Source organism: Cricetulus griseus, chromosome 7 (genome assembly GCF_003668045.3).
Source record: "Cricetulus griseus strain 17A/GY chromosome 7, alternate assembly CriGri-PICRH-1.0, whole genome shotgun sequence".
Taxonomy (NCBI): Eukaryota; Metazoa; Chordata; class Mammalia; order Rodentia; family Cricetidae; genus Cricetulus; species Cricetulus griseus.
The window spans coordinates 83,766,918-83,789,949 of record NC_048600.1 but is presented as its reverse complement, the minus strand read 5'-3'; the positions used below and the strand labels follow the sequence as shown (position 1 = coordinate 83,789,949).

The 23,032-nt window shown below is 46.8% G+C and overlaps 1 protein-coding gene across 3 annotated transcripts; it reads left to right on the top strand.

Moving 5' to 3' along the window:
- Nucleotides 1-18,182: 18,182 nt before the first annotated feature.
- On the top strand, nt 18,183-22,953 carry Eif5a (eukaryotic translation initiation factor 5A). Of its 3 annotated transcripts, none has more exons than XM_027426981.2 (6): nt 18,183-18,319; nt 20,157-20,342; nt 21,573-21,677; nt 21,851-21,982; nt 22,101-22,174; nt 22,334-22,953. In XM_027426981.2, the coding sequence occupies exons 2-5, from the start codon at nt 20,178-20,180 to the stop codon at nt 22,161-22,163; spliced, it is 465 nt and encodes a 154-aa protein (XP_027282782.1). In that variant the 5' UTR covers nt 18,183-18,319; nt 20,157-20,177; the 3' UTR covers nt 22,164-22,174; nt 22,334-22,953. The 3 variants fall into 3 exon arrangements, with proteins under 3 accessions (XP_027282782.1, XP_027282784.1, XP_035303800.1); XM_027426983.2 differs by lacking the exon at nt 18,183-18,319 and adding an exon at nt 18,574-18,681; XM_035447909.1 differs by lacking the exon at nt 18,183-18,319 and adding an exon at nt 19,058-19,150.
- Nucleotides 22,954-23,032: the final 79 nt, after the last annotated feature.

Sequence of the window (23,032 nt, the reverse complement as noted above, 5' to 3'; positions counted from 1 at the left end):
TGACGCCTCCCACCGATTTTCTTAGGTCCGGGATCTCAGGACCCCTGGCACACCTGGGCTTGCAGTTTGCTTAGAATTACTGTCTCTTGGGATGGGTCCCTTCAAGTATTAACTATCCTATCATATCGTGACTTATTTTAAAATGCAATGCTTAGACCGTTTATTTCTTTTAATCCACTGAACATCACACGAGGCAGAAAACCGCCACAGCAATAAGAATTTTGTAGTAATCCCTGACATCTAAAAACATCGCACCACCCACCGATCAGTTTATTGAATAAGTGCTGATGATTCCCTATCTGCAGACGGCTCTAAGTAAGGCTTTCGAGGGCCGCCTCCTCCACATGGGAAGACACGGACGATTTTTATCGGGTAAAGCGCCCCCCGCGCCCCCCCCCCCCCCCCGAGTAGCACGAGTGCGCCGCTGCGCTGGTCCCCACTCGGCAATTGCGCTTTGGCGCTGCTAGTGTCTGCAACGCCGACGGCCGCGGTGTGGTCTCTCCCTGTCCCAGCGCGCCCTCTGCTGGCCGCTCCCGGAGTCCACCTAGCCACATTCCAAACGAGAATTCCATCAGCAAACTTGCTCACCCAAACCCTATGGTCCTCTCAGAGTTGAGGGCTGTGATTTCTAAGCCACCAGGAATAGTGAATAGAAAAAGAGAAGAGAGAGGCAAGAAAAGAAATCGCCAGTGAGTCAGTAAGGTACACAAAAATGACTACCCCTTCCTTACACTGTTAAGTATGATGTATCTGTGTCGAGCCCTGACCTCGAAGAGACATCACTGCTATGGAAAGTAATCAGAATATCTCACTGCTGCAACAGAAGAATCATAAAGATGTGGACGAATTCATGTGTGGACTGAATAATGAGTCCCAGGGTGAAGTCAGAGGAAGCTCTCCCAAAAGAAGAAGAGAGCCCTTGTTTGTAGTAAGCCAGCAGTGGCGCATGCCTTTAGTCTCAGCACCCAGGAGGCAGAGGCAGAGGCAGGCAGATCTCTGGAAGTTCGAGGCCAGCCTGGTCTATGCAGTGAGTTCCAGGACAGCCAAGGCTACACAAAGGAACCCTGCTTTGAAAACAAAAAATTGGGAAATGTCAAAAGTCAGGGATGTAGCTCAGTTGGCAGAAAGCTTGACTACCATTTACAACGCCCTGCGTTTGGGTCTGGAGAGTTGGTTTGGGTTAAGAGCACCAGCTGCTCATGCAGAGGACCTGGGTTCAGTTCCCAGCACATACGGTGGCTTACAAGCATCTACAACTCCAATCCCAAGGGATCTAATGCCCTTTTGTGGCTGGCCTCTTGGGCATGGTGCACATAAATACATGCAAGCAAAACACTCATACAACAAATAAGTCTAAAATATCTTTTTACTTATTTCATTTTGGTTTTGAGACAGGATTTCACTCTGTGGCCCTGGCTGACCTGGAACTCAATCTGTAGGAACTCACAGAGCTCCTCCTGCCTCTGCCTCCCGAGTGCTGGCATTAAAGGTGTGCGCCACCAGTGTGCATGTGCTACCTGAAGCAGAGGCTTTTTTTCCAACTGAAACACTTGTCGACGACTTTTTCCTTTCTTTTTTGGTAGTGGTGGTGGTGGGGTTAACTCTCCCACTCAACCAGGTCTCCTGACTTTCTTACCCATTTTTTTTTTACATTTTTTTTTCTTCTGGAGCCAGAGTCTCATTAAGTTGCTCAGGCTGGCCTTTAACTCCTTCTGTAACTTAGGTAGAACTTGAACTTTAGACCTTCCTACCTCAGTCTTCATTGCCATTCATCTCTTCCACAACCCAGCCTTCTCTAACTCTTCAGCCAATTTCAACATGTCTAGCATCTTCAGGGCTATGTTCTATCACCTGTAGGTCATTTTGTTTATTCTCTAGCTTTGGCAATTACTTTCTTTTTAATTTATTAAAATTTATATTTATTAGCTAGGTGTAGTGTTACACACCTTTAATCTCAGCACTCAGAAGGCCCAGGCAAATGGAGCTCTGGGAATTTGAGGCCAGCCTGGTACACATAATGAGTTCCATGAAAGCCAGGGTTATGTAGAGAGATCTGCTACATATATATTAAAATAGATGGCTGGAGAGATGGCTCAGTGGTTAAGAGCACTGACTGCTCTTCCAGAGAATACGGGTTCAATTCCCAGCGCCCACATGGCAGCTCACAACTGTCTGTAATTCCAGTTCCAGGGGACCTGACACCCATTGCAAAACACCATGCACATAAAATAAAAAATAAAGCCGGGCGTTGGTGGCGCACGCCTTTAATCCCAGCACTCGGGAGGCAGAGGCAGGTGGATCGCTGTGAGTTCCAGGCCAGCCTGGTCTCCAGAGCAAGTGCCAGGATAGGCTCCAAAGCTAAACAGAGAAACCCTGTCTCAAAAAAACCAAAATTAATTAAGTAAGAAAACAAATTAATATATTTATTACAGACTGGAGACCTGACTCGGTGTCTAAGAGTGTTTGCTGCTCTTACAGAGAACTTTGATCTGGGTGGCAGCATCTACATGGTAGCTCATAACCATCTGTACCTCTGGTTCCAAGAGATCTGACACACTCTATTAACCTTCTCAGGCCCTGCAAGTGTGCAACGCATTTGCATACATGCAGGCAAAACACTTACACCTCCCATTGCAATTAGTTATTAGAGGAGCATATGCCAGAGTGCCTGTAGAGATCCAAGGATAACCTGTGGGGGTGTCGGCTCTCTCCTTCCACCACGTGGGCCTTGTGGATCAAACTCAGGTGGTAAAGCTTTGCAGCAGATGCCTTTAGGTGATGAGCCACCTCAATGGTCCTAACTATGCACTTCCTGATAGTTCTCAAATGTTTGTCTCTAATCCTGAGTCCTATGCCTCCTGCAGACCCTGAGCACAGTACAATCCTTTCCAAGCCATGGACTCAGCCTTCTGAACACAGCCAAGTTAAACTCCCCTCTCCTCCCTCTCACTGAATTAAGTTTTCAGCATGTGACGATAGTCTCTCATGGCCATTCCTCGGCTTCATTTTTAGAACATACTCTACTGGGTGCTAAGGCTTAGCAAAGCAAAGGTGAGAACTGGTGGCATTTATTTTAGATAATTCAATAATTCAAAGTGATGGTGGCTCAGCTGGGTATTGGTGGCACACACCTTTAATCCCAGCGCTTAGAAGGCAGAGGCAGGAGGATCTCTGTGAGTTCGAGACCAGCCTGGTCTTCAAAGAGAGTTCCAGGACAGTCTCCAAACTTACAGAGAAACCCTGTCTCAAAAAAAAAAAAAAAAAAAAAAAAAGTGATGGTGGCTCAGGCCTTTAATCCCTGCCAGGGGAGGCAGAGGCAGGTGGAGCTCTGAATTCAAAGCTAGCTGGAGTTCTAGGAAAGCCAGGGCTACACAGAGAAACCTTGTCTTCAACCAAACAAAAAGCTAGTGTTGCTTCTGTTGTCTCCCAGACAACAGAACATAAACTTCCTGGACTTTCCTCTCCAACTTGCTTTTTTTTTTTTTTTTTTTTTTTGCGCAAATTCGTTTCCTCTCATCTCTTCTTTTTTGCTTGGAGGACACTGGTTAAGATGCTGTCTTACTATGTAGCCCTTCTTGTCCTGGGACTCTGTCCCTGCCTCCCTAGTACTAGTACTGGGATTAAAGCATGCTCCACCACGCCACTCTCTTTTCCCCACCCTCCACCACCACCCCTCTTTTTTTTTTTTTTTTTTTTTTTTTTTTGGTTTTTAGAGACAAAATTTCTCTATGTAACATCCCCTGGCATCCTGAACTCCCATCTGTAGACCAGCTGTCCTTGAACTCACAGAGAGTGCTTGCATTTGCCTATTCAGTGCTGGGATTAAAGGCTCTCATAAGAGTGTGTGGCTTCTTTCTTCTCTTTTATAGCCGTTTTCTTGTTTCTTAGCTGCTAGGTTGTCCCATACCCGTGGCCACTGTCATTTTCTCTTCCACTCACTTCTTAGCTGCCCTCGCCTCTGCTTTCCCTAGATCTGCTGGGCTTCCCCTTCCTCCACCCACCTTCACTTCATCCCAGCTGCTCCGCCTGATAAACCCTTATCTACCACCTCTTTCTTGGAACTTTAGCTCATATTTTTCTTTTTAACTAGTATAATAAATAACAGAAATTTATTCCGTGCTGTTCTACAAGTCCAAGGCAGGTCCAGTGTCTTGTTAGAGGCCTTGGATTCCGCTCCCAAAGAAGTTTTTGTTTTGTTTTGCTTAGTTTGTTTTTTTTTTTTCCTTCTTTTTTTTTTTTGGTTTTTTGAGACAGGGTTTCTCTGTGTAGCTTTGGAGCCTGTCCTGGCACTCGCTCTATAGACCAGGCTGGCCTCGAACTCACAGAAATCCGCCTGCCTCTGCCTCCCAAGTGTTGGGATTAAAAGCATGCACCACCTTAGTTTTTGTTGTTGTTGTTTTGTTTTTAAGACCAACGCCCAGCTTTTTTTTTTTTTTTTTTTTTTTTTTTTTTTTTTTTTTTTTGGTTTTCAAGACATAGTTTCTCTGTGTAGCTTTGTAGACCAAGCTGGCCTCTGCCTCCTGAGTGCTGGGATTAAAAGCATGCACCACCACCAGCTGGCTTAGTTTTTGTTGTTGTTTTGTTTTTAAGACAGGGTTTCTTGTGTAGCTCTGGCCGCCATGGAACTCACTCTGTGGACTAGGCTGGTCTCTAACTCAGGGATCCACCTGCCTCTGCCTCCCGAGTGCTGGCATTAAAGACGTGCGCCCCCGCCCAGCTTGCATTTTTTAAAATTCATTCATTCATTTTGATGGTTTGCTTATCTATGTGCCTATGTACCACATGTGTTCAGTGCCCAAAGAGGATGCCAGATTCCCTGGAAGTAGAATTCCATCCTGTTGTGAGCTACCATGTAGGTTCTGGGAACTGAACCCAAGTCCTCTGCAAGAGCAGCAGTGGCTCATAACTTCTGAGCCCTCTTCTCTCCAGCTCCTGCTTTTGTTTTTGAGACAGGGTCTCCCTATGCAGCCATGGCTGGCCTGGAACTCACTATGTGAACTGGCCTCAAAGCATGAAGAACCACTGCTGCTCCCTCCCAATACCAACATTAAAAGCATGGGCCGCCACACCTTGCTGTATTGTGTGTGTTTGTTTGTTTGATTTTCTCCCCTCCAACAAGCTGTCTTGAGCGCTGTCCTCACATGATAGGAAGAGTTCGAGGGCCCACAAGAGTTCCCCATTTATGATGGCAGAGAAGAATTGCAATATATTGAGTACTCACTGTGTCACACAGTAAGCTAAGTATTTAGAAGCCTTAGCTTGTCTGGTGCCTGAGTAATCATGGAAAGAGGTTACTGTGAAAATTTTCTTCTCTCTCTTTGTTGTGTTGTTTTTTGAGACAGGGTTTCTCTGTGTGTAGCAGTCCTGAAACTCAATTTGTAGACCAGGCCTCAAACCCAGAGATTGGCCTGCTTGCTCCTGCCTCTCAAGTGCTGTGACTAAAGGCTTTCACCATCACAGCCCAACAAGCCTGCGGCTCTTTGAGCCTGAAGAGAAGATCAAATGCACATGGTTGTGATGTAGGTGCTGGGAATTGAACCCAGGTCCTCTGAAAGAGCAGCCAGTTCTTTTCAGTCCCTTTTTGCTTTTGTTTAACATATATTTTATGTATCTTCTGTGTGTGTATCTGTTTGCACATGTGAGTGAGTGCAAACACGCGTGGGCGCGCGCACCCCACACACACACTACAGTGCTCAAGTGGAGGTAAGAGGACAATTTGCAGGAATTACAGTTTCTCTGATGGGAGAGCTTGTAGGTTCAAGATACCTTTATTCAGATAAATACCAGCCAAAGGCAAGCCAGAGCATGCCAGGGGCAGCCGAGCAGAGAGACCAGGGAGAAGGGGAAGGAGAAGGGGCTTCCATGGGCTCCCTGTACCTTCAGAACCTATGCGGAATCATTCTGACCTCACGCTTAACAGGCGTGGTCAAGCACACCTGTAGCCAGCCTCTAACAGGCATGGCTTGCTGTCCCCTACATTTTTCCTTCTAACACGTGGGCTCTGGGGATGGAATATAGGCTTAATGGCAAATTTTTAAACCATTGAGCCATCTCTTCAGCCCTATCTTGATTTTTTTTGTTTGCTTTAAAGAATTTATTTATTTATTGTATATACAACATTCTGCTTCCATTTATATCTGCACACCAGAAGAGGGCACCAGATCTCCTAACGGATGGTTGTGAGCCACCATGTGGTTACTGGGAATTGAACTCAGGATCTCTGGAAGAGTAGTCAGTGCTCTTAACCTCTGAGTCATCTCTCCAGCCCCTATTTTGATTTTTTTAAAAAGATTTGTTTGTTTGTTTTGCTTTTTGTGTATATACAAATGTCTGTTCACCATGTGTGTGCAGTCCCAGAGGAGGCCAGAAGAGGATGTTGGATACCCTGGCACTGAACAAGCTGTTGTGAGTCACCTTCTGAGTGCTAGGAATTGAATCTGGGTCCTCTAAAAGAACAGCTAATGCTCTTAACCACTGAGCCATCTCTGCACCCCATTTTTTACAAATTTATTTATTTTATGTGCATTGACATTTTTGCCATGGGTGTCAGGTCCCCTGGAACTGGGGTTACAGACAGTTTTGGGTGCTGGAAAGTGAACTTGGGTCTTCCAGAAGAGCAGTCAGTGCTCTTAACCACTGAGCCATCTCTCTAGCCCTGCCTCTTTTTTTTTTTTTTTTTTTTTTTAGATTTATTATATAGTGTTCTGCCTGCATGTATACCTGCAGGTCAGAAGAGGGCACCAGATCTCATTACATATAGTTGTGGTTGATGGGAATTGAACTCAGGACCTCTAAGCCACCTCTTTAGCCCTCCTCCATTTTTTTTTTTTTTTTTTTTTTTTTTTTTTTTTTTTTTTTTTGGTTTTTCGAGATAGGGTTTCTCTGTAGCTTTGGAGGCTGTCCTGGAACTAGCTCTTGTAGACCAGGCTGGTCTCGAACTCACAGAGATCCGCCTGCCTCTGCCTCCCGAGTGCTGGGATTAAAGGCGTGCGCCACCACCGCCCGGCCTCCTCCAGTTTTTTTTTTTTTGTCACAGGGTCTCTATATTCTAGACTGATTAGCTTTGAGCAACTAAGTCTCCTATTTATTCCTCCCAAGTGCTCAGATTATAATCATACACAACCAGGCCTAGCTGAGATTTTTGGTTTTTGGTTTTTTTGGGGTTTTTTTTTTTTTGGTTTTTCGAGACAGTGTTTCTCTGTGGCTTTGGAGGCTGTCCTGGAACTAGCTCTTGTAGATCAGGCTGGTCTCGAACTCAGAGATCCGCCTGCCTCTGCCCCCCAAGTGCTGGGATTAAAGGCGTGAGCCACCACCGCCCTGGCGAGATTTTTGTTTTAAGATTTAATTTTGAGCATGTGTTTGTGTGTGGACTTCTCCACTCCCCCACTATCAGATGTGACCGGTTTAGGAGGTGAGTTTGATCCCTTTCAGCTCAGACATCCTCCTGAACTCAGAGCTGAAAAGCTCTGGGGTCTCTGGCCTTGGTAAAGGCCACCACCACCTTTGAATGAGAGACCTAGGACTCTGTCTGGAAGTTTACTGCTCCTTCTCAGAGGCTCACTATCTCAAGATCTGTCTAGTCTTCATTCTCACTTCCACTTTTTTCTCCCCATCCTCTCTACCCCTACCTGGTTCATACCACTGGTATGGCCCCTTTGTAGGACAGCAGCAGCCTCCGCCTTCTTGGCTACCCTTCCAGCAGTAGAATCACTCCAGTCCACCTTCAGGGAAACACATCCCTGAGAAGCAGCCCCAGAGTCATCACCACTCTGTCCTGTTGTCATGATTGTGTTTGTTAGCACTTGGTATTTTCCCATTCATGTTTTGTTTCCTTATGGCCATAGGGGTTGGATCTAGGGTCTATGGCTGACTAAGCAAGCTCTCTATTACCGAGACCTCACATCAAGACAGCCAATCCATGGGCTTGTGTGTCTTACAGGACAGAAGATAGCTGTGGAATGTATCCAAGCTCAAAATTGTATACTTAAAACATGTATGTGTACCGTGTGCATGCCCAGCTAGTGCCTATGAAGGTTGGAGGAGGGCGTCAGATCCCTTGGAAATGGAGCTGTGTTTGGTTGGGGACCACCATGTGGGTTCTGGGAACCAAACCTTGTCCTTTGCAGGAGCAGCAAGTGCTCTTGCCCACTGAGCCCCCTCTCCAGCCCTCTTATTTGATTATTAGGGGGATTTCCATAGTTCAGCTGCTTTTTTTTCCCCTCGAGAGTTTCTCTGTGTAGCTTTGGAGGTTGTCCTGGAACTTTCTTTGCATTGGTGCTGGTAATTTAACTCCTCTGTAAGAGCTGTTTGTGCTTTTAACTCCTGAGCCCTCTCTCTTGCTGTGTTCTTTTTTCTTTTTTCCCAACAAAGACATCTTTGTTTATCATAAAGACAAAATAGAAGAACTGGCAGAAAAAGATTACTTTCTCAAATACACACACACACACACACACACACACACACACACACACACACACACACGTTATATCTCAGGGGTTAGAAAAATGACTCAGCAATTAAGAGCACTTGTTGCTCTTTCAGAGGACCTGAGTTTGGTTCCCAGTGCCAAGTTGGGAAGCTCACAATCTGTAACTCCAGATCCAGGGGCATCCCACACCTTTGGACTCATAGACACAGGCACAAGCATGTAATTAAAAATAATGAAACTGCCAGGTGGTGGTGGTGCACGCCTTTAATCCCAGCACTCAGTAGGCAGAGGCAGCGAATCTCTGAGTTAGAGGCCAGCCTAGTCTACAAAGTGAGTTCCAGGACAGTCAGGACGGTTACACAAAGAAACCCGTCAGCGGGGGGGGGGGGGGGGTGGGGGGTGGGGGAGAACACAGCAAGAGAGAGGGCTTGGAACTTAAAAGCACAACCAGCTCTAACAGAGGAGTTAAATTACCAGCACCTATATTGAGTGGCTCACAACCAGTAACTCCAGTTCCAGGAGGATCCAATGCCCCAGTGCCTCTGACATCTGAAGGCCCTGTACTCACAAGTACAAGTACACACCCCACATATATACCACACACACACACCATAGACACATGTATACCACACACACACATGTACACCACACACACCATATATACACCACACACACATCATTTTACACACATAACACACACATAACACATACACATATATTCCACACACATACCATGTACACACACACCACACAAACACATTACACACACATATACCACATACACAAGCATACCAAACACACAGACATATACACCCCATATACACCACACACACACATATCACAAATCAGGAAATTTATACAAATCAATAAAAAGGTATGTTCAGGTGCTTTTCTTTGACAATTGCCAGCCATATCTGGTATAGTTACTGATCAGGCCCCAGGGATGGTAGGTAAAAGAAGGGCTTGTAAAATTCACAGAAGATGAAGCAATTGCTACTCCAAACTCAGCTGAATGAAGGTTTCACTGGATCAATAAAAATCATGTGCAAAATCATTAAAAATGGATAATAGTCTCGAAAATGGTACTCAAGGCTGTGAAATTCCTAAGAGCTAAAGTCCTTACAAGTGCTGATACTGACTATGGCGATATCACTGACATTTGAAAATAAGAACCAGCAGTGCTGGTGCACGCCTTTAATCCCAGCACTCTGGAGGCAGAGGCAGGTGGATCCGTGAGTTGGAGGCTAGCCTGGTCTACAAGAGATAGTTCCAGGACAGCCTCCAAAGCCACAGAGAAACCCTGTCTCAAAAAAACCAAAACAAAACAAAAACAACAACAACAAAAATAAGATGGCTAAATCAATGTCAAATTCTGAAAAGGTGTTATGACCTGCAGTACATTATCTTTTATGGTCTCAAAACCAAAATTTTTATCAAATTAGCAATGCAATATTTCAAATCCAAACAGTGAACCAAATGAAACTGAACAATATTGCAAGCTCAAATTAAGGAAATTAAGGAAAACTTTATTATTGTTTTGTTGTTGTTTTCTTGGTGACACCGAACTGGTCCCAGACTCCCTTTGTGGCCAAGGACATTGGAGTGCTCCTAAGCCTTTTGCCTCAGACTCCTGAGATGGGAGCACACCTGTGCAGGCCAGTGCCCCCCAATCGAGTTTTGGCACACTCTGTGGGCAGTGAAAATCTTGGAGGCTTGCCTTTTTTGTTTGGTTGGTTTTGTTTTGGGGAAGGTCTCACTGTATAGGCCTGGCTGTTCTAAAACTTTCTATGTAGAACAGGCTGGGCTTTGAATTCACAGCAATCCACCTGCCTCTTCCTCCCAAGAACAGAGGTTAAAGACATGCAGCACCAGGCCTAGCTCAATTTTAAAAAAATCTGAGCAAGTGTTTTTAGTAGACTTTTAAAGGTTCCCATCTTTCCAGAGACAACTGTCCTTGACTCCATAGTGACACCTTATTCATGTCATGGATTTTTGGCAGCACTTAGATTTGTACGTAACTGTTTTCAAGAATGAAGCAAACTGAGAATTGGAACCAAAGTGGTGCTGAAGAGCACTGTGAGAACTCATAGAATTGCAGCTAATTCCATTGATCCAGGTATCGATGCAACAATTTCTCAAATAAAGTCTCAAATATTCCACTAGTTTTATGTTGCCTTCTCTTATTTATTATGTGTATGTGTGAATGTGGATACATGTGGGGATGTGCATATGCCATGGCTTACATGTGGAGATCAGAGGATTCTTCTGTAGGCACTTTTATCCACTCAGCTGTCTCACAGGGCCTCTTCTACTAAGTTTTTCTAGACAGAGTTTCACTAAGTAACTAGCCAAGACTGGCCTGGAAGTAGCCTTATAGACCAGGCTGACCTTGAATTCACAGAGATCTGCCAGGCTGCCTCCTCAAGGCTGGGATTAAAGGCATGGGCCACACTCAGCTTTGTTTGTTTAAGATTCATTCTTAAAAGAGGTGGTGGGCCGGGTGTTGCTGGCACACGCCTTTAATCCCAGCACTCGGGAGGCAGAGGCAGGCCAATCTCTGTGAGTTCAAGGCCAGCCTGGTCTCCAGAGCGAGTGCCAAGATAGGCTCCAAAGCTACACAGAGAAACCCTGTCTCGAAAAACCAAAACCAAACCAAAACAAAACAAAACAAAAAAACAGGTGGTGGTAGTCATGTCTTTAATCCCAGCACTCTGGAGGTAGAGGCAGGTGGATCTCTGTGAGTTGGAGACCAGCCCGGGTAGGCTACAGATGAGATCCAGGACAGCCAGATATACACAGAGAAACCATGTCCTGAAAAACAGCAAAATTTCTTTTTTTAATCCTATGCATTGTTTTTTTTTGGTTTTTCAAGACAGGGTTTCTCTGTGTAGCTTTGGAGCCTATCCTGGCACTCACTCTGGAGACCAGGCTTGCCTGGAACTCACAGAGATTCGCCTGCCTCTGCCTCCCGAGTGCTGCGATTAAAGGCGTGCCCCACCACTGCCCCACCTCTGTATTGCTTGTTTACACACACACACACACACACACACACCCCTACCTAAAGAGGCCTGGAGCCAGAGTTATAGGCGATTGTGAGATGCCTGAGGTGTGTGCTGGGAATTGAACTCAGTAATACAGGCTCTTAACCGTTGAGCCATCTCTCTAGACCCTCTTTCCTCTCTGTCTTTTTTTTTTTAATTATTTTATGTGCATTGGTGTTTTGCATGCATGCATGTGAGGATGTCAGATCCTCTGGAACTGGAGTTATAGACAGTTGTGAGCTGCCATGTGTGTGCTGGGAACTGAACCCAGTTCCTTTGGCAAAGCAGCAAGTGCTCGTAACCACTGAACCATCTCTCCATTCCCTCCTCTTTTATGCTTAAAATAAAAGCAAATTAAAAAAAAAATCAGGCAGCCGGGTGTTGGTGGCATATGCCTTTAATCCCAGCACTCTGGAGGCAGAGGCAGGTGAATTTCTGTGAGTTTGAGACCAGCCTGGTCTCCAGAGCCAGTGCCAGGATAGGCTCCAAAACTACACAGAGAAACCTTGTCTCAAAAAACAAAAAAACAAAAAACAAACAAACAAACAAAAATCAGGCTACCCAGGGTGATGACCTGAATTTGCATCCCCCAGAGCTCACATGAAATCAGTGAGGTGATGAACATCTGTAATCCCAAGTGCTCCTACTTAAGAAAGCAAAGTGGGGACATAAGAATCCCGGATTTTGGGGGTCCAGCTACCAGGCCATTTGTATCAGTATACAATAAAGAAACCCAGTCTTAAACGGGGTGGAGGACAAGGACCCACACCTTAAATTGTATTTTGATCTCCACATGTGGTGCACAAGTGTTCACACTCTCTCACACACACACACAACTATACACACAGATTTTTTAAAAAAAATCAGGGCTGGAGAGATGGGTCAGAAGTTAAGAGTATTTGCTGCTCTTACAGAGGACCTGAGTTCAAGTTCCTAACACCCATATCAGGTAGCTCATAGACACCTTTAACTCCAGCTCTGGAGCCTCTGAGGACACCTGCATTTACACACACACACACACACACACATACACACACTCTTACACACAATTTAAAATAATAAAAATAAATCTTAAGCATTTTTATGTGTATGGGTATTTTGCCTAAATATAAATCTGTGGGCCATGCACTTTCAAAAGCCAGAAGAAGAAGACACATCCCTGGGAGTCACACATAGTTGTGAGCCACCATGTACAAGCCAGGTCTCAAACTGGGTCCTCTGAAAGAGAAGCCAGTGCTCTTAACTGCTAAGACATTTCTCTAGCCCCAGTAAAAATAAATCTTAAAAAACAAACAGACAAAAAAAAACAGCCAGATATTGTGTCCCACAACTTTAACCCAAGCATTCAGATAGAGGCAGGTAGATCTCTGTGTGGTTTACATAGGGAGTTCCAGGCCAGCCAGAGCTACACAGTGAGACCTTGTGTCAAACTAAACCAAACCAAACCAATGAGGACTGGGTAGATGGTTTAGTGTTTAAGTGTTTACCGCTTGTCCGTAGGATGGATATTCAGGTCCCTTGACTCTAACTCCAGCTCCAGGGGATCAGACACCCTCTTCTGGCCTCTGTGGGTGTCTTTACACACACACACACACACACACACACACACACACACACACACACACACACACACTTACTTTAAAAGAAAAAAAAAATTTTCCCTGAGAGACGGTTTCTCTGTGTAGCTTGGCCTCACAGAGTTCTGCTTGCCTCTGCCTCCCAAGTGCTGGGACCAAAGGCTTGTGCCACCACTGCTGGCCAAAAAATTATTATTAGCTTTGGAGTCTGTCCTGGCACTTGCTCTGTAACCAGGCTGGCCTCGAACTCACAGAGATTGCTGCCTGCCTCTGCCTCCCGAGTGCTGGGATTAAAGGTGTGGGCCAACAATGCCTGGCCCCTAAAAAACTTTTTTAATCACTGAAATTTTATTACTTAAATATGCTCATTTTAGGGGCTGGAGAGATGGCTCAGAGGTTAAGAGCACCGACTGCTCTTCCAGAGGTCCTGAGTTCAATTCCCAGCAACCACATGGTGGCTCACAACCATCCTTTATGAGATCTGGTGCCCTCTTCTGGTGTGCAGATATACATGGAAGCAGAATGTTGTATACATAATAAATAAATAAATAAAATCTAAAAATAAAATGCTCATTTTATTAGTGTTAGCAAACATGGGACCTGTAAGATGGCTTTTTTTTTGTTTGTTGGCTTTTTTGTTTTTGAAACAGGGTTTCTCTTTCTTACAGCCCTGACTGTCCTGGAACTTGTTCTGTATGTCATGCTAACACAGAAGTCATAGAGATCTGCTTGCTTTTGCCTCCCGAGTCCCCAAGTGCTAGGATTAAAATTTTGTTCCACCACCTCCTGGCTTGTCAGCTTTCATTAATGATTGATTCTGTACTTAACAAATGTCAACTATTATTTGTTCATTGTAATCTAAAGAAGCCAAAAAGTTAAGACACCTCTTGTGTATATACAATAATTTTAAAGTACAATACATTAAAGTCCAATTTAAAATACACAAAGTGGGCTGGAGAGATGGCTCAGAGGTTAAGAGCACAATGCTCTTCCAGAGGTCCTGAGTTTAATTCCCAGCAACCACATGGTGGCTCACAACCATCTATAATGAGACATGGTGCCCTCTTCTGGTGTGCATCTAGATATACATGGATGCAGAATGTTGTATACATAATAAATAAAATCTTTAAAAAAATAAAATACAAAAAGCAAACAGGCATCAAAGTGGTACATGCCTTTCATAGCACCACTCAGCCACATAGTAAGTTTAGGGACGGAATGAACTACATAAGGCCCTTTCTGTAAAAACTGGAGAACCCAGTGTGGTGGTGCAGACCTTTGATCTCAGTAGTTGGAGGCAGAGGCAGGATAATGTCTGTGAGTTCTAAGTCAGCCTCGTCTACATAATGAGTTCCAGGACAGCCAGGGCTACATACTGAGACCATGTCTGGGGGTGGGGTTTGGCATTCTGTTAGGGTCCCTCCTATCCTCAGAGGTCCTTTCCTTCCTTTAGTAAATCTATTTTCATTATGTTAAAAAAACAAAAAACAAAAACAAGGCCGGGCATTGGTGGCGCACACCTTTAATCCCAGAACTCTGTAGGCAGAGGCAGGTGGATCTCTGTGAATTTGAGGCCAGCCTGGTCTACAGAGCGAGTGCCAGGATAGGTTTCAAAGCTACACGAAAAACAAAAAACAAAAACAAAACAAAAAAATAAAAAACTGGTAAGGAATATTGCACAGTGGAAATTCCTTAATGAGTATTCACAGGCCCTAGATTCAATCCCTGGTACCATCAAATAAATTAGTAAGTACAGTTCAAAGTTATTGTTTTTTATTTATTTATTATGTATACAACATTCTGCTTCCATGTATATCTGCATACCGGAAGAGGGCACCAGATCTCATAACGGATGGTTGTGAGTCACTATGTGGTTGCTGGGACTTGAACTCAGGACCTCTGGAAGAGCAGCCAGTGCTCTTAACCTCTGAGCCATCTCTCTAGCCCATCAAAGTTGGTTTTTTAATATCTGAAGAAGTATGCAACTATTGCTTAATTTTAGGTTGTTTCTCATAATCCCCCAAAAGATTCTGCCCACCTCTTTCCCCTTTATAATCACTAACAGCCCACTCCCCGTCTCCCCAAATCCCTTAGCATCAGGCAACTACTAATATATTTTGTTTCTGTGGACTGTGCTCATGATCAAATTTAGGCCCTTATTAATTCTAGTCACTAACCCTGAGGAAACACTGCTAGTCCCAAACCTCATACCACTCTGCTTTCCCAGTTCATTCATGTAGTAACATGTATCCAGTATCCTTTCCTTTTCAGTATTGGGATGGAAAAACAGGATTTTACTGTGTAGCACAGGCTGGTAATCTTCCTGTTGTAGCCAGGAGATGGGATTGTAGGCATATATTACCACACCCTGAGAATGACCTTACATTCCGGATTCTCCTCCGTCTGCCTCCACCCCACCCCCATGTGCCGGGACCACAGGTGGGGTAGCACTGTGCCAGGCTAGGAATTGGAATTTTAAATACTTTTAACAATGCATCCAAGAGGTATTCTTTATTTTTATTCTGTTTTTTGAGAAAGTGTAGCCCTGGCTGTTCTGGAACTGGCTCTGTAGATCAGGCTGCCCTTGAACTCAAAGTGCTGGGACTAGAGGCATGCACCACCACGTTCAGTTTATTTTTTTAAAGGTAGGATCTTACTATGTAGACATTTATCTCAATTTCCTCAGTGCTGGGATTACACAGAAAAAGATAGGAAGTTCAAGAAATAGATGGAAGGATCTAAGGTGAATGGATGGTCTACTGTGCTATGCAAATAAAAATATTCAAACTAGTGTTTGGAGTTGATAAACATCCTGGAGAGTTGGAAGTTAAAAAACTACTAATACTCTTATTTAGTGGGAAATGAATAAGAAAAAGAAGGAAAGGAGCATGTCTGGTCCTACTGGAGGAGAAAGTTTATTACAGGTTTGTGGGAGAGCATAGCCAGAGATGTCTGGAAGAGTCCAGAGTAGGCCTGACCTTGATCCCTGTGAGGAAACTGGGGAAGGGGGAGGAAGGAGAGAGAGAGAGGCTGAACCAGGTGCAGCAGCCAGGAGGCCCAAAAGAATAAATCTAAAGGACCAGGTAACCATGGTTGGATTACATAGGCTGGAAACATTTAGGGTAAGGGGATGGGGTATGCCAGCCAAGAGGGCCCCAGACTGAGGGACATGGGAGAACCTGGCCCTAGGCATTACTTCAATATGTTAAATATGCACCTCAGCCATGCACCCCAGGTTTGAAACCTAACTGGAAGGAAGTTTAAGAGTCTGGATTCCTAGATCAGGTTTTTTGTTTTGTTGTTGGGTTTTTTGTTTTTCATTTTTGTTTTTTCAAGACAGTGTTTCTCTGTGTAACAGTCCAGTCCACTTTATGGACCAAGATGGCCTCAAACTCACTGAAATCCACCTGCCTCTGCCTTCCAAATGGGATTAAAGGCGTGCCACCACCGCCTGGGCTGTTTTTTGTTTTTTTTGGTGGGGAGGGGCGGGTTCGAGGCAGGGTTTCTCTGTGGCTTTGGAGGCTGTCCTGGAACTAGTTCTTGTAGACCAGGTCTCGAACTCACAGAGATCCACCTGCCTCCTGAGTGCTAGGACTAAAGGCATGCACCCCACCACTGTGGGGCTGCTTTGTTGTGGATGGCCTGGGGCTATGCAGACTAGATTGGCATTGAACTCTCAGCAATCTTCCAGCCTGTCCTCCCAAGTGTCATGTCCTGTTATCCACCATGCTGTGGATCTGTAGTACCTTGGAACTCAATGTGTAGACCAGGTTGGCCTTGAATTCACTGAGATCCACCTGCGGATCTTGGGCTTACGGGCATGTACCACCACCCCAGGCCCAGCATTGTCAATTGTTGTAAGAGGACTGCAAAGGGCCAAAATTCTGATAGCTTGTTTTTATCTTTAGGGATTTAAAAAATGTCATAGCAGCTTAACATTTTTGTTTTCAGTTTTCCGGCTTCAGTCTCCCAAATTTACAGAATACAGGCATCATAAACTTCCATGACCAATTTTACATGCCGTCTTTAAACTTCAAGTCTCCTGCCTCAACCTCCCAACCATCTGGCGCTACAGGGCTGTGCCTCCTGGGCCAGAGCCAGACTTCTCATATGGAGTTTGATTTCTTTTTAAAATTTATTTTTATCTTATGTGCATTGGTGTTTTGCCTGCATGTTACGTCTGGAGTTAGACAGTTGTTAGCTGGGAACTGAACCTGGGTCCTGTGGAAGAGCAGCTAGGGCTCTCAACTGCTGAACCATCTCTCCAGCCCCTGGAGTTTGATTTCTCGGGAAACATTAGACATTTTTTCCGAAACCTCAATCCCACCGGGTTAGCAAACAGGAACGCTAAGTAACTCTTTATTTAGGATTTAGAATGGAAAAGCTTCTGTAAGGGCCATAGGGACCAACACTAACCGGGGCTTAAACAAGATGGTGGATAGGTCTGGCTTTAAGAAACCACAGTCTACACGAGGAGTCAAGTTTAGCGAAGCCGAGGCGCTAGTAACCCGACCACACGAACGGGAGAGGAAGTCCCCCACGGAAGGCAGTCCCTCGGGCACGTGCAGAGCTGAGACAGCGACTAGGAACCGCGCAGCACACCGCGTTTGGGAGCCGCTTGCTTCATCTACAGTTAAAGCCGAGGTGGGGCGCCTGCTCAGACGCATGCGTCCTTGACGCGGCCAGCGGCGCCGTGGCGTGGTCTTTTCAACACCCAGCGTACGGACGACGTCCGAGGTGGAAGGGGCGGTCAGGATTCCCAACACGCATGCGTTGAGACCCAGGCGTTTCCTTGGGAGGGTGTGGAGTGCGGGCTTCTGTATTGCGCAGCTGCAAGGGCTGTCCGGCAGCGCGAGCTGTCGATCAAGGGGAGGGGAGAGGAGGTTGAAGGGATTGAAAAAAAAAACAAAAAAACCCGGTGCGCCTGCGCACAGCCAACTGGTTGGAAGCGCTCGGGACTGGAAAGGGGCGGGGTCACGTGTGCGCGTCATTGGCTGGGTAGGTGGGAGAGAGGGTGGAGATCGGGGAGGGTCCATGCGCTTGCGCAGTGCGGGGGTGGAAGGTGGAGGAGCTGCTCAGCACGCTTGCGCGGCTGTCATAGGGCTGCTTGGTTGGTCAGTGGGGAGTCGGCGCCTGCGTACTAAGACCCGTGTGCAGCAGCGGCGGCGGCGCTAGAGGCGGCGGCGCGGCGGCGGCGGTAGCAGCAGCGGGTTCGGAGGCAGCGGTTGGGCTCGCGGCGAGCGGACGGGGTCGAGTCAGTGCGTTCGCGCGAGGTGAGAGCGGGCAGGGCGCGCCTGCGCGTAACCTCGGTTTGGGCCGGGAACGAGAGACGGAACTACGCGGGGGTCGGGGAGGGGGGCAGAAGGGAGCGGCGGCTCTCTCCGTACGGGTTCGGTCAGGGAGCGGCACGATGAGCGGAGAGGCGGGCGCACGGCCCAGCTGGCGCGAGGGGTGACGGTTAGGGCCGGCCGGGTGACGTTGGAGCGACGCAGGGCGGGGGACGGCGAGCCGCGAGGCCGCCACGCGGGAGAGGCCGCCAGGCGGCCACGCCGGGGCGAGGGCCGGGGGCCAGGTCGGCCCGGCCAGGGCAAGGGTTCCTGGGCCGTTGAGGACCAGCGCCGAGCGGCCACGTGAGGTGGGGGAGGGGGCTGCTCGGTGAGGGCATGTGGAGAGGGTTGGCGGCCGGCGGGGGGAGGGGAAGGGAGGGGAGACGGCATGGCCCCGGCCTGGCGCAGTTTTGGGGCAGGGGCGGCCGCAGGACCGGAAGTGTTCCCCATTGGAGGCTGCCCTCAGGGTCCGAGACCATGCGGCCGAACATGGACCGGGGCCGCATGGCAGCACGGGGACCCCTCCCCCCTGGCCCGGGCCACCGGAAGCCCCGGGCGACCACATGGTGGGCGCGAGCCGGCAACCCCCAGCGCAAAGAGGTCTGATCTTTTTTGGGTTTCTCCGGAGCCCGGGATTTTGGTGTGCGGGAGAGACCCTAGCCTCGGGTCTCAATCATCCCGCAGGGCCCGTTGCAGGCATATGTTAGTGCTCCCCAGCCTCATGGGCCTCTGGAGCTCATCCCTCAGCCTTCATGTGAAGTGAGACGTCCAGCAGATGTAAGTGGTACTACTTTTCTGGGGGAACCGGGAAAAGTGGGTAAAATGAGGGTCATTGGATTGGAGCCCAACTCTTCTCGGCCCATGCCGACAGCGCCTGAAAGTACTAAGTTTTTAGTTCCCCCGCCGTGATCGCCCATCTTCACCTTGCCACTGCCTTCCCTGTTGATTTGTGAGTTACTGTGTTTGAGTCCTTAATTCTACCAGCTTAGTACGATTTCTGTTACTACTACCAACCTTTTGCTTTCATTTTATTGTCATTCATCACCCCTCACTCCCCCACTTTCTACTGACTGTACAGGCTGGGCCTGAAAAGCCGACAGGACTGGTGCATCCTGGGAAAAGTGGGAGGGCCATCGACAAAGGCTAAGTTCCCTTCGGGAACTGAGATCGAGGTGTACGGCAGTGGGATCATTTAGGAAACTACTTTCTCCCCTTGACTGCATCTGCAAGTGCATGTTGGAGAGGCGGGAATCCCCCAAAGAGGCCTTGTGGTTTCCTGTACCAATGACTGGCTTGTGTGTGGATGGGATGGGGGGGGGGTGTAACAGCTGGGTGGGGCCTCGTCCTCCGTCTCCACCCCTTCATTAGCCCCGCCCTTCAGCTGGCTCATAGCTGCTCACCTAATTATAGTCCTGGCAGTGTGTGGGGAAGAGGGGGTGGTTGGTTTCAGTGGCAAGTAACACCTGAGTCCTCCCCCCCTCCCGGGAAGTAGCCCTTTCCTCATCTCTGGGATTTGGCATCCCAACTCCCAGGAGCCTTCCTTACCCAAACCGAAACTTTAGATTTCATTTGGGGGGCTGGGATCCAGCTGTTTTCCCCCCTCCCATACACCAGATCTTCAGTATGTTTTTACTCCATTTTCAAAGCAGGAAATTCGCCTTTATTTAGGTGGGTAATGGAATAAAGGGGGAAATGGAGCAATGTTTTTTAGAGAAGAGTGGAACAGATTAGCGATCCTGTTAACCTCCATCCTTACTGACTGTAGTTCTCTTCTTGGCTTTAGTTGGAATCGAAGCCTCTTAAAATGGCAGATGATTTGGACTTCGAGACAGGAGATGCAGGGGCCTCAGCCACCTTCCCAATGCAATGCTCAGCATTACGTAAGAATGGTTTTGTGGTGCTCAAAGGCCGGCCATGTAAGATCGTCGAGATGTCTACTTCGAAGACTGGCAAGCATGGCCATGCCAAGGTTAGAATCACCTCTCTACATCTTGCCTTCTCTGCAGCTCCCACAGCTATAGGGCTCTGGTCAGAGAACTGTTTCAGTCTTGATCCCTTCTTGCTGTCCTTTTGTTCAGCACACAGATTTCAGTTGGAACTAAACAGGTTCCCAGTTTCTTCCATGGTGAACCTGCCATTCCATCCCTCCTTTTTCCCCCTCTTTGTGCTAGTCTCTAGAACTGTATATATCTACAATCCCTTAACTTTGGAAAGTCAGTTTCTTAGTCTTGACCTTCACTTCTTGATTTTTTTTTTTTGTTTTTTTTTTTTTTTTTGTGTGGGGGGGGGGGGCTGTTCAGTATTTCTCTAGTCAAGACCCATGGAAGGCAGCATTCTGGGGGGTGGGGCTCCAATGTGTGTTCTCAAGTTGCTTTTAGCTGCTGCTCCTCCTCCCAGTTGTGGCTTTTGATACCTTTGGCATTTACCTGTTTCTGGTTACCCCACTGAGTTCTCTGTTCTTTGGCTTACTTCAGTCTTAACATTTCTCTTCACCTAGACTTGCCCTATCTTTTTCTCAGAAGTTTAACCTGACTTAAGTCTGTGGTTTTTATTCCTCATGATTTTCCCCCTTTAGTTGACTTGGCATTTATAACTAGGTTATCCTCACACTGCTTGGTTTCTTTTTGTTTTCCTTCCATACTAACTGCATAGTTTCTGATCTTCCCCTGGACTATTTAATTCAGATCTCTTGCATTCCTTTGCTTTGATTCTCAGCCTGTTCTACTTGTCTTTAATCCCTTACCTAGGCACCCCCATATAATAAAACAGAGTCTTAGGGATTACAGGTGTCCTAACTTGAACTAACTTCTGCCTCTCATTTTCCTAGTGCTGGGATTATGATTGGTTTATTTGGTACTAGGCATCACACCCAAGGCCCTGTGTTTGTTGGGCAAGCACTGTATCAACTGACTGATATCCCCAGTCCTTGTCAATGATTTTTGGTAACTTTTGTGTAACTGACTTCCCTAAGACTGACATAACAGGTTTTCTTGTCATCCGCAATCTCAAATAGTGGTCTTTTAGCTTCAAGACTTTAAGTATATGTTTGGTATGTGTTTCTCAATTGGCTCATTTCTAATTCCTTAATCTTTGCTGCAACATGGTAGGCTGACTTCTCAATAGCCAATTATATAAGCCTTTATCTCCTCCATCTTAGAGATTGATTTATTGGGTTTCTCTTTGTAATGTATGTACACAGGTCCACCTGGTTGGTATTGACATTTTTACTGGGAAGAAATATGAAGATATCTGCCCGTCAACTCATAATATGGATGTCCCCAACATCAAAAGGAATGACTTCCAGGTATGTTTTTGAGATGAAGATGGTGAGTAGCTCATGAAGGGTGGAATGTGTGGCCTGCAGCAGTGGGGAAAGGGAGCTGGTGGGAGAGTATTTGTGAAGTTGCTGTTCTAGTTTGTCCATCATTCTCTTCACACTTAACCTACCTGTACCTGCTTTTAACTTCCTTCTTCCAGCTGATTGGCATCCAGGATGGGTACCTATCCCTGCTCCAGGACAGTGGGGAGGTACGAGAGGACCTTCGTCTGCCTGAGGGAGACCTTGGCAAGGAGATTGAGCAGAAGTATGACTGTGGAGAAGAGATCCTGGTATGATTGTCCCCCTCCCCCAAACCTCGAGTGATAATACTCAGCTTTGTTCCTTAAGCTTCAAAACTCTTTTTGAGTTAAGGCACACCTCTCTGGACTGTCTTTTCTGCTTTTCCAGATCACGGTGCTGTCTGCCATGACAGAGGAGGCAGCTGTTGCAATCAAGGCCATGGCAAAATAACTGGCTCCCAGGTGAGTGTGACAGCCTTCACCATCCTACATACTTTTTGTCCTTATCAGTTTAATGATGCCGGGCCCCCTTTCTGCCCCTAGATTGGTCCTTCCTTCCCCTCACCCTTTTTGTTGAAGTTATTGTCCTATCTTAAACATGATTTCTTTTTTCTTGCCCAGGGTGGCGGTGGTGGCAGCAGTGATCCTTGAGCCTACAGAGGCCCCTCTCCCAGCTGGGTTCCACTCTGGCTGGGCCCTTGGCTGGACTCCTATACAATTTATTTGACGTTTTATTTTGGTTTTCCTCACCCCTTCAAACTGTCGGGGAGACCCTGCCCTTCACCTAGCTCCCTTGGCCAGGAATAAGGGAGCCATGGCCTTGGTGAAGCTACCTGCCTCTTCCCTCACGGCCCTGGTGGGGGAAAGGGAGTTGGGTATTGCTTGTGGTTTAGGTCCTCCATCTCCCCTTTTTCTTTTTAATTCAATTTGGAATCAGAAAGCTGTGGATTCTGGCAAATGGTCTTGTGCCCTTTATCCCATTTATCCCTGGTCTGGTCCCCTGTTCTCCATAGTCCTTCACCCCCAAGCACCACTTGTACAGACTGGGGACCAGCCCCCTTCCCTGCCTGTGTCTCTTCCCAAACCCCTTTAGGGGTGGTGAGAAGAGGGGGGGAGCAGCCACAATCCCTCCTCAGGCATCTGGAAGGGCCTTGCCCCCATGGGCTTCACCCTTTCCTGCGGCTCTCCCTGACACATTTGTTAAAAATCAAACCTGAATAAAACTACAAGTTTAATATGAAGCCCCAACTCAGTTTATTTGTTGATTGAAAAATGCTTTTAGAATCTAGAAATAAACAAGAAGACTGCTACTGTTGTTAG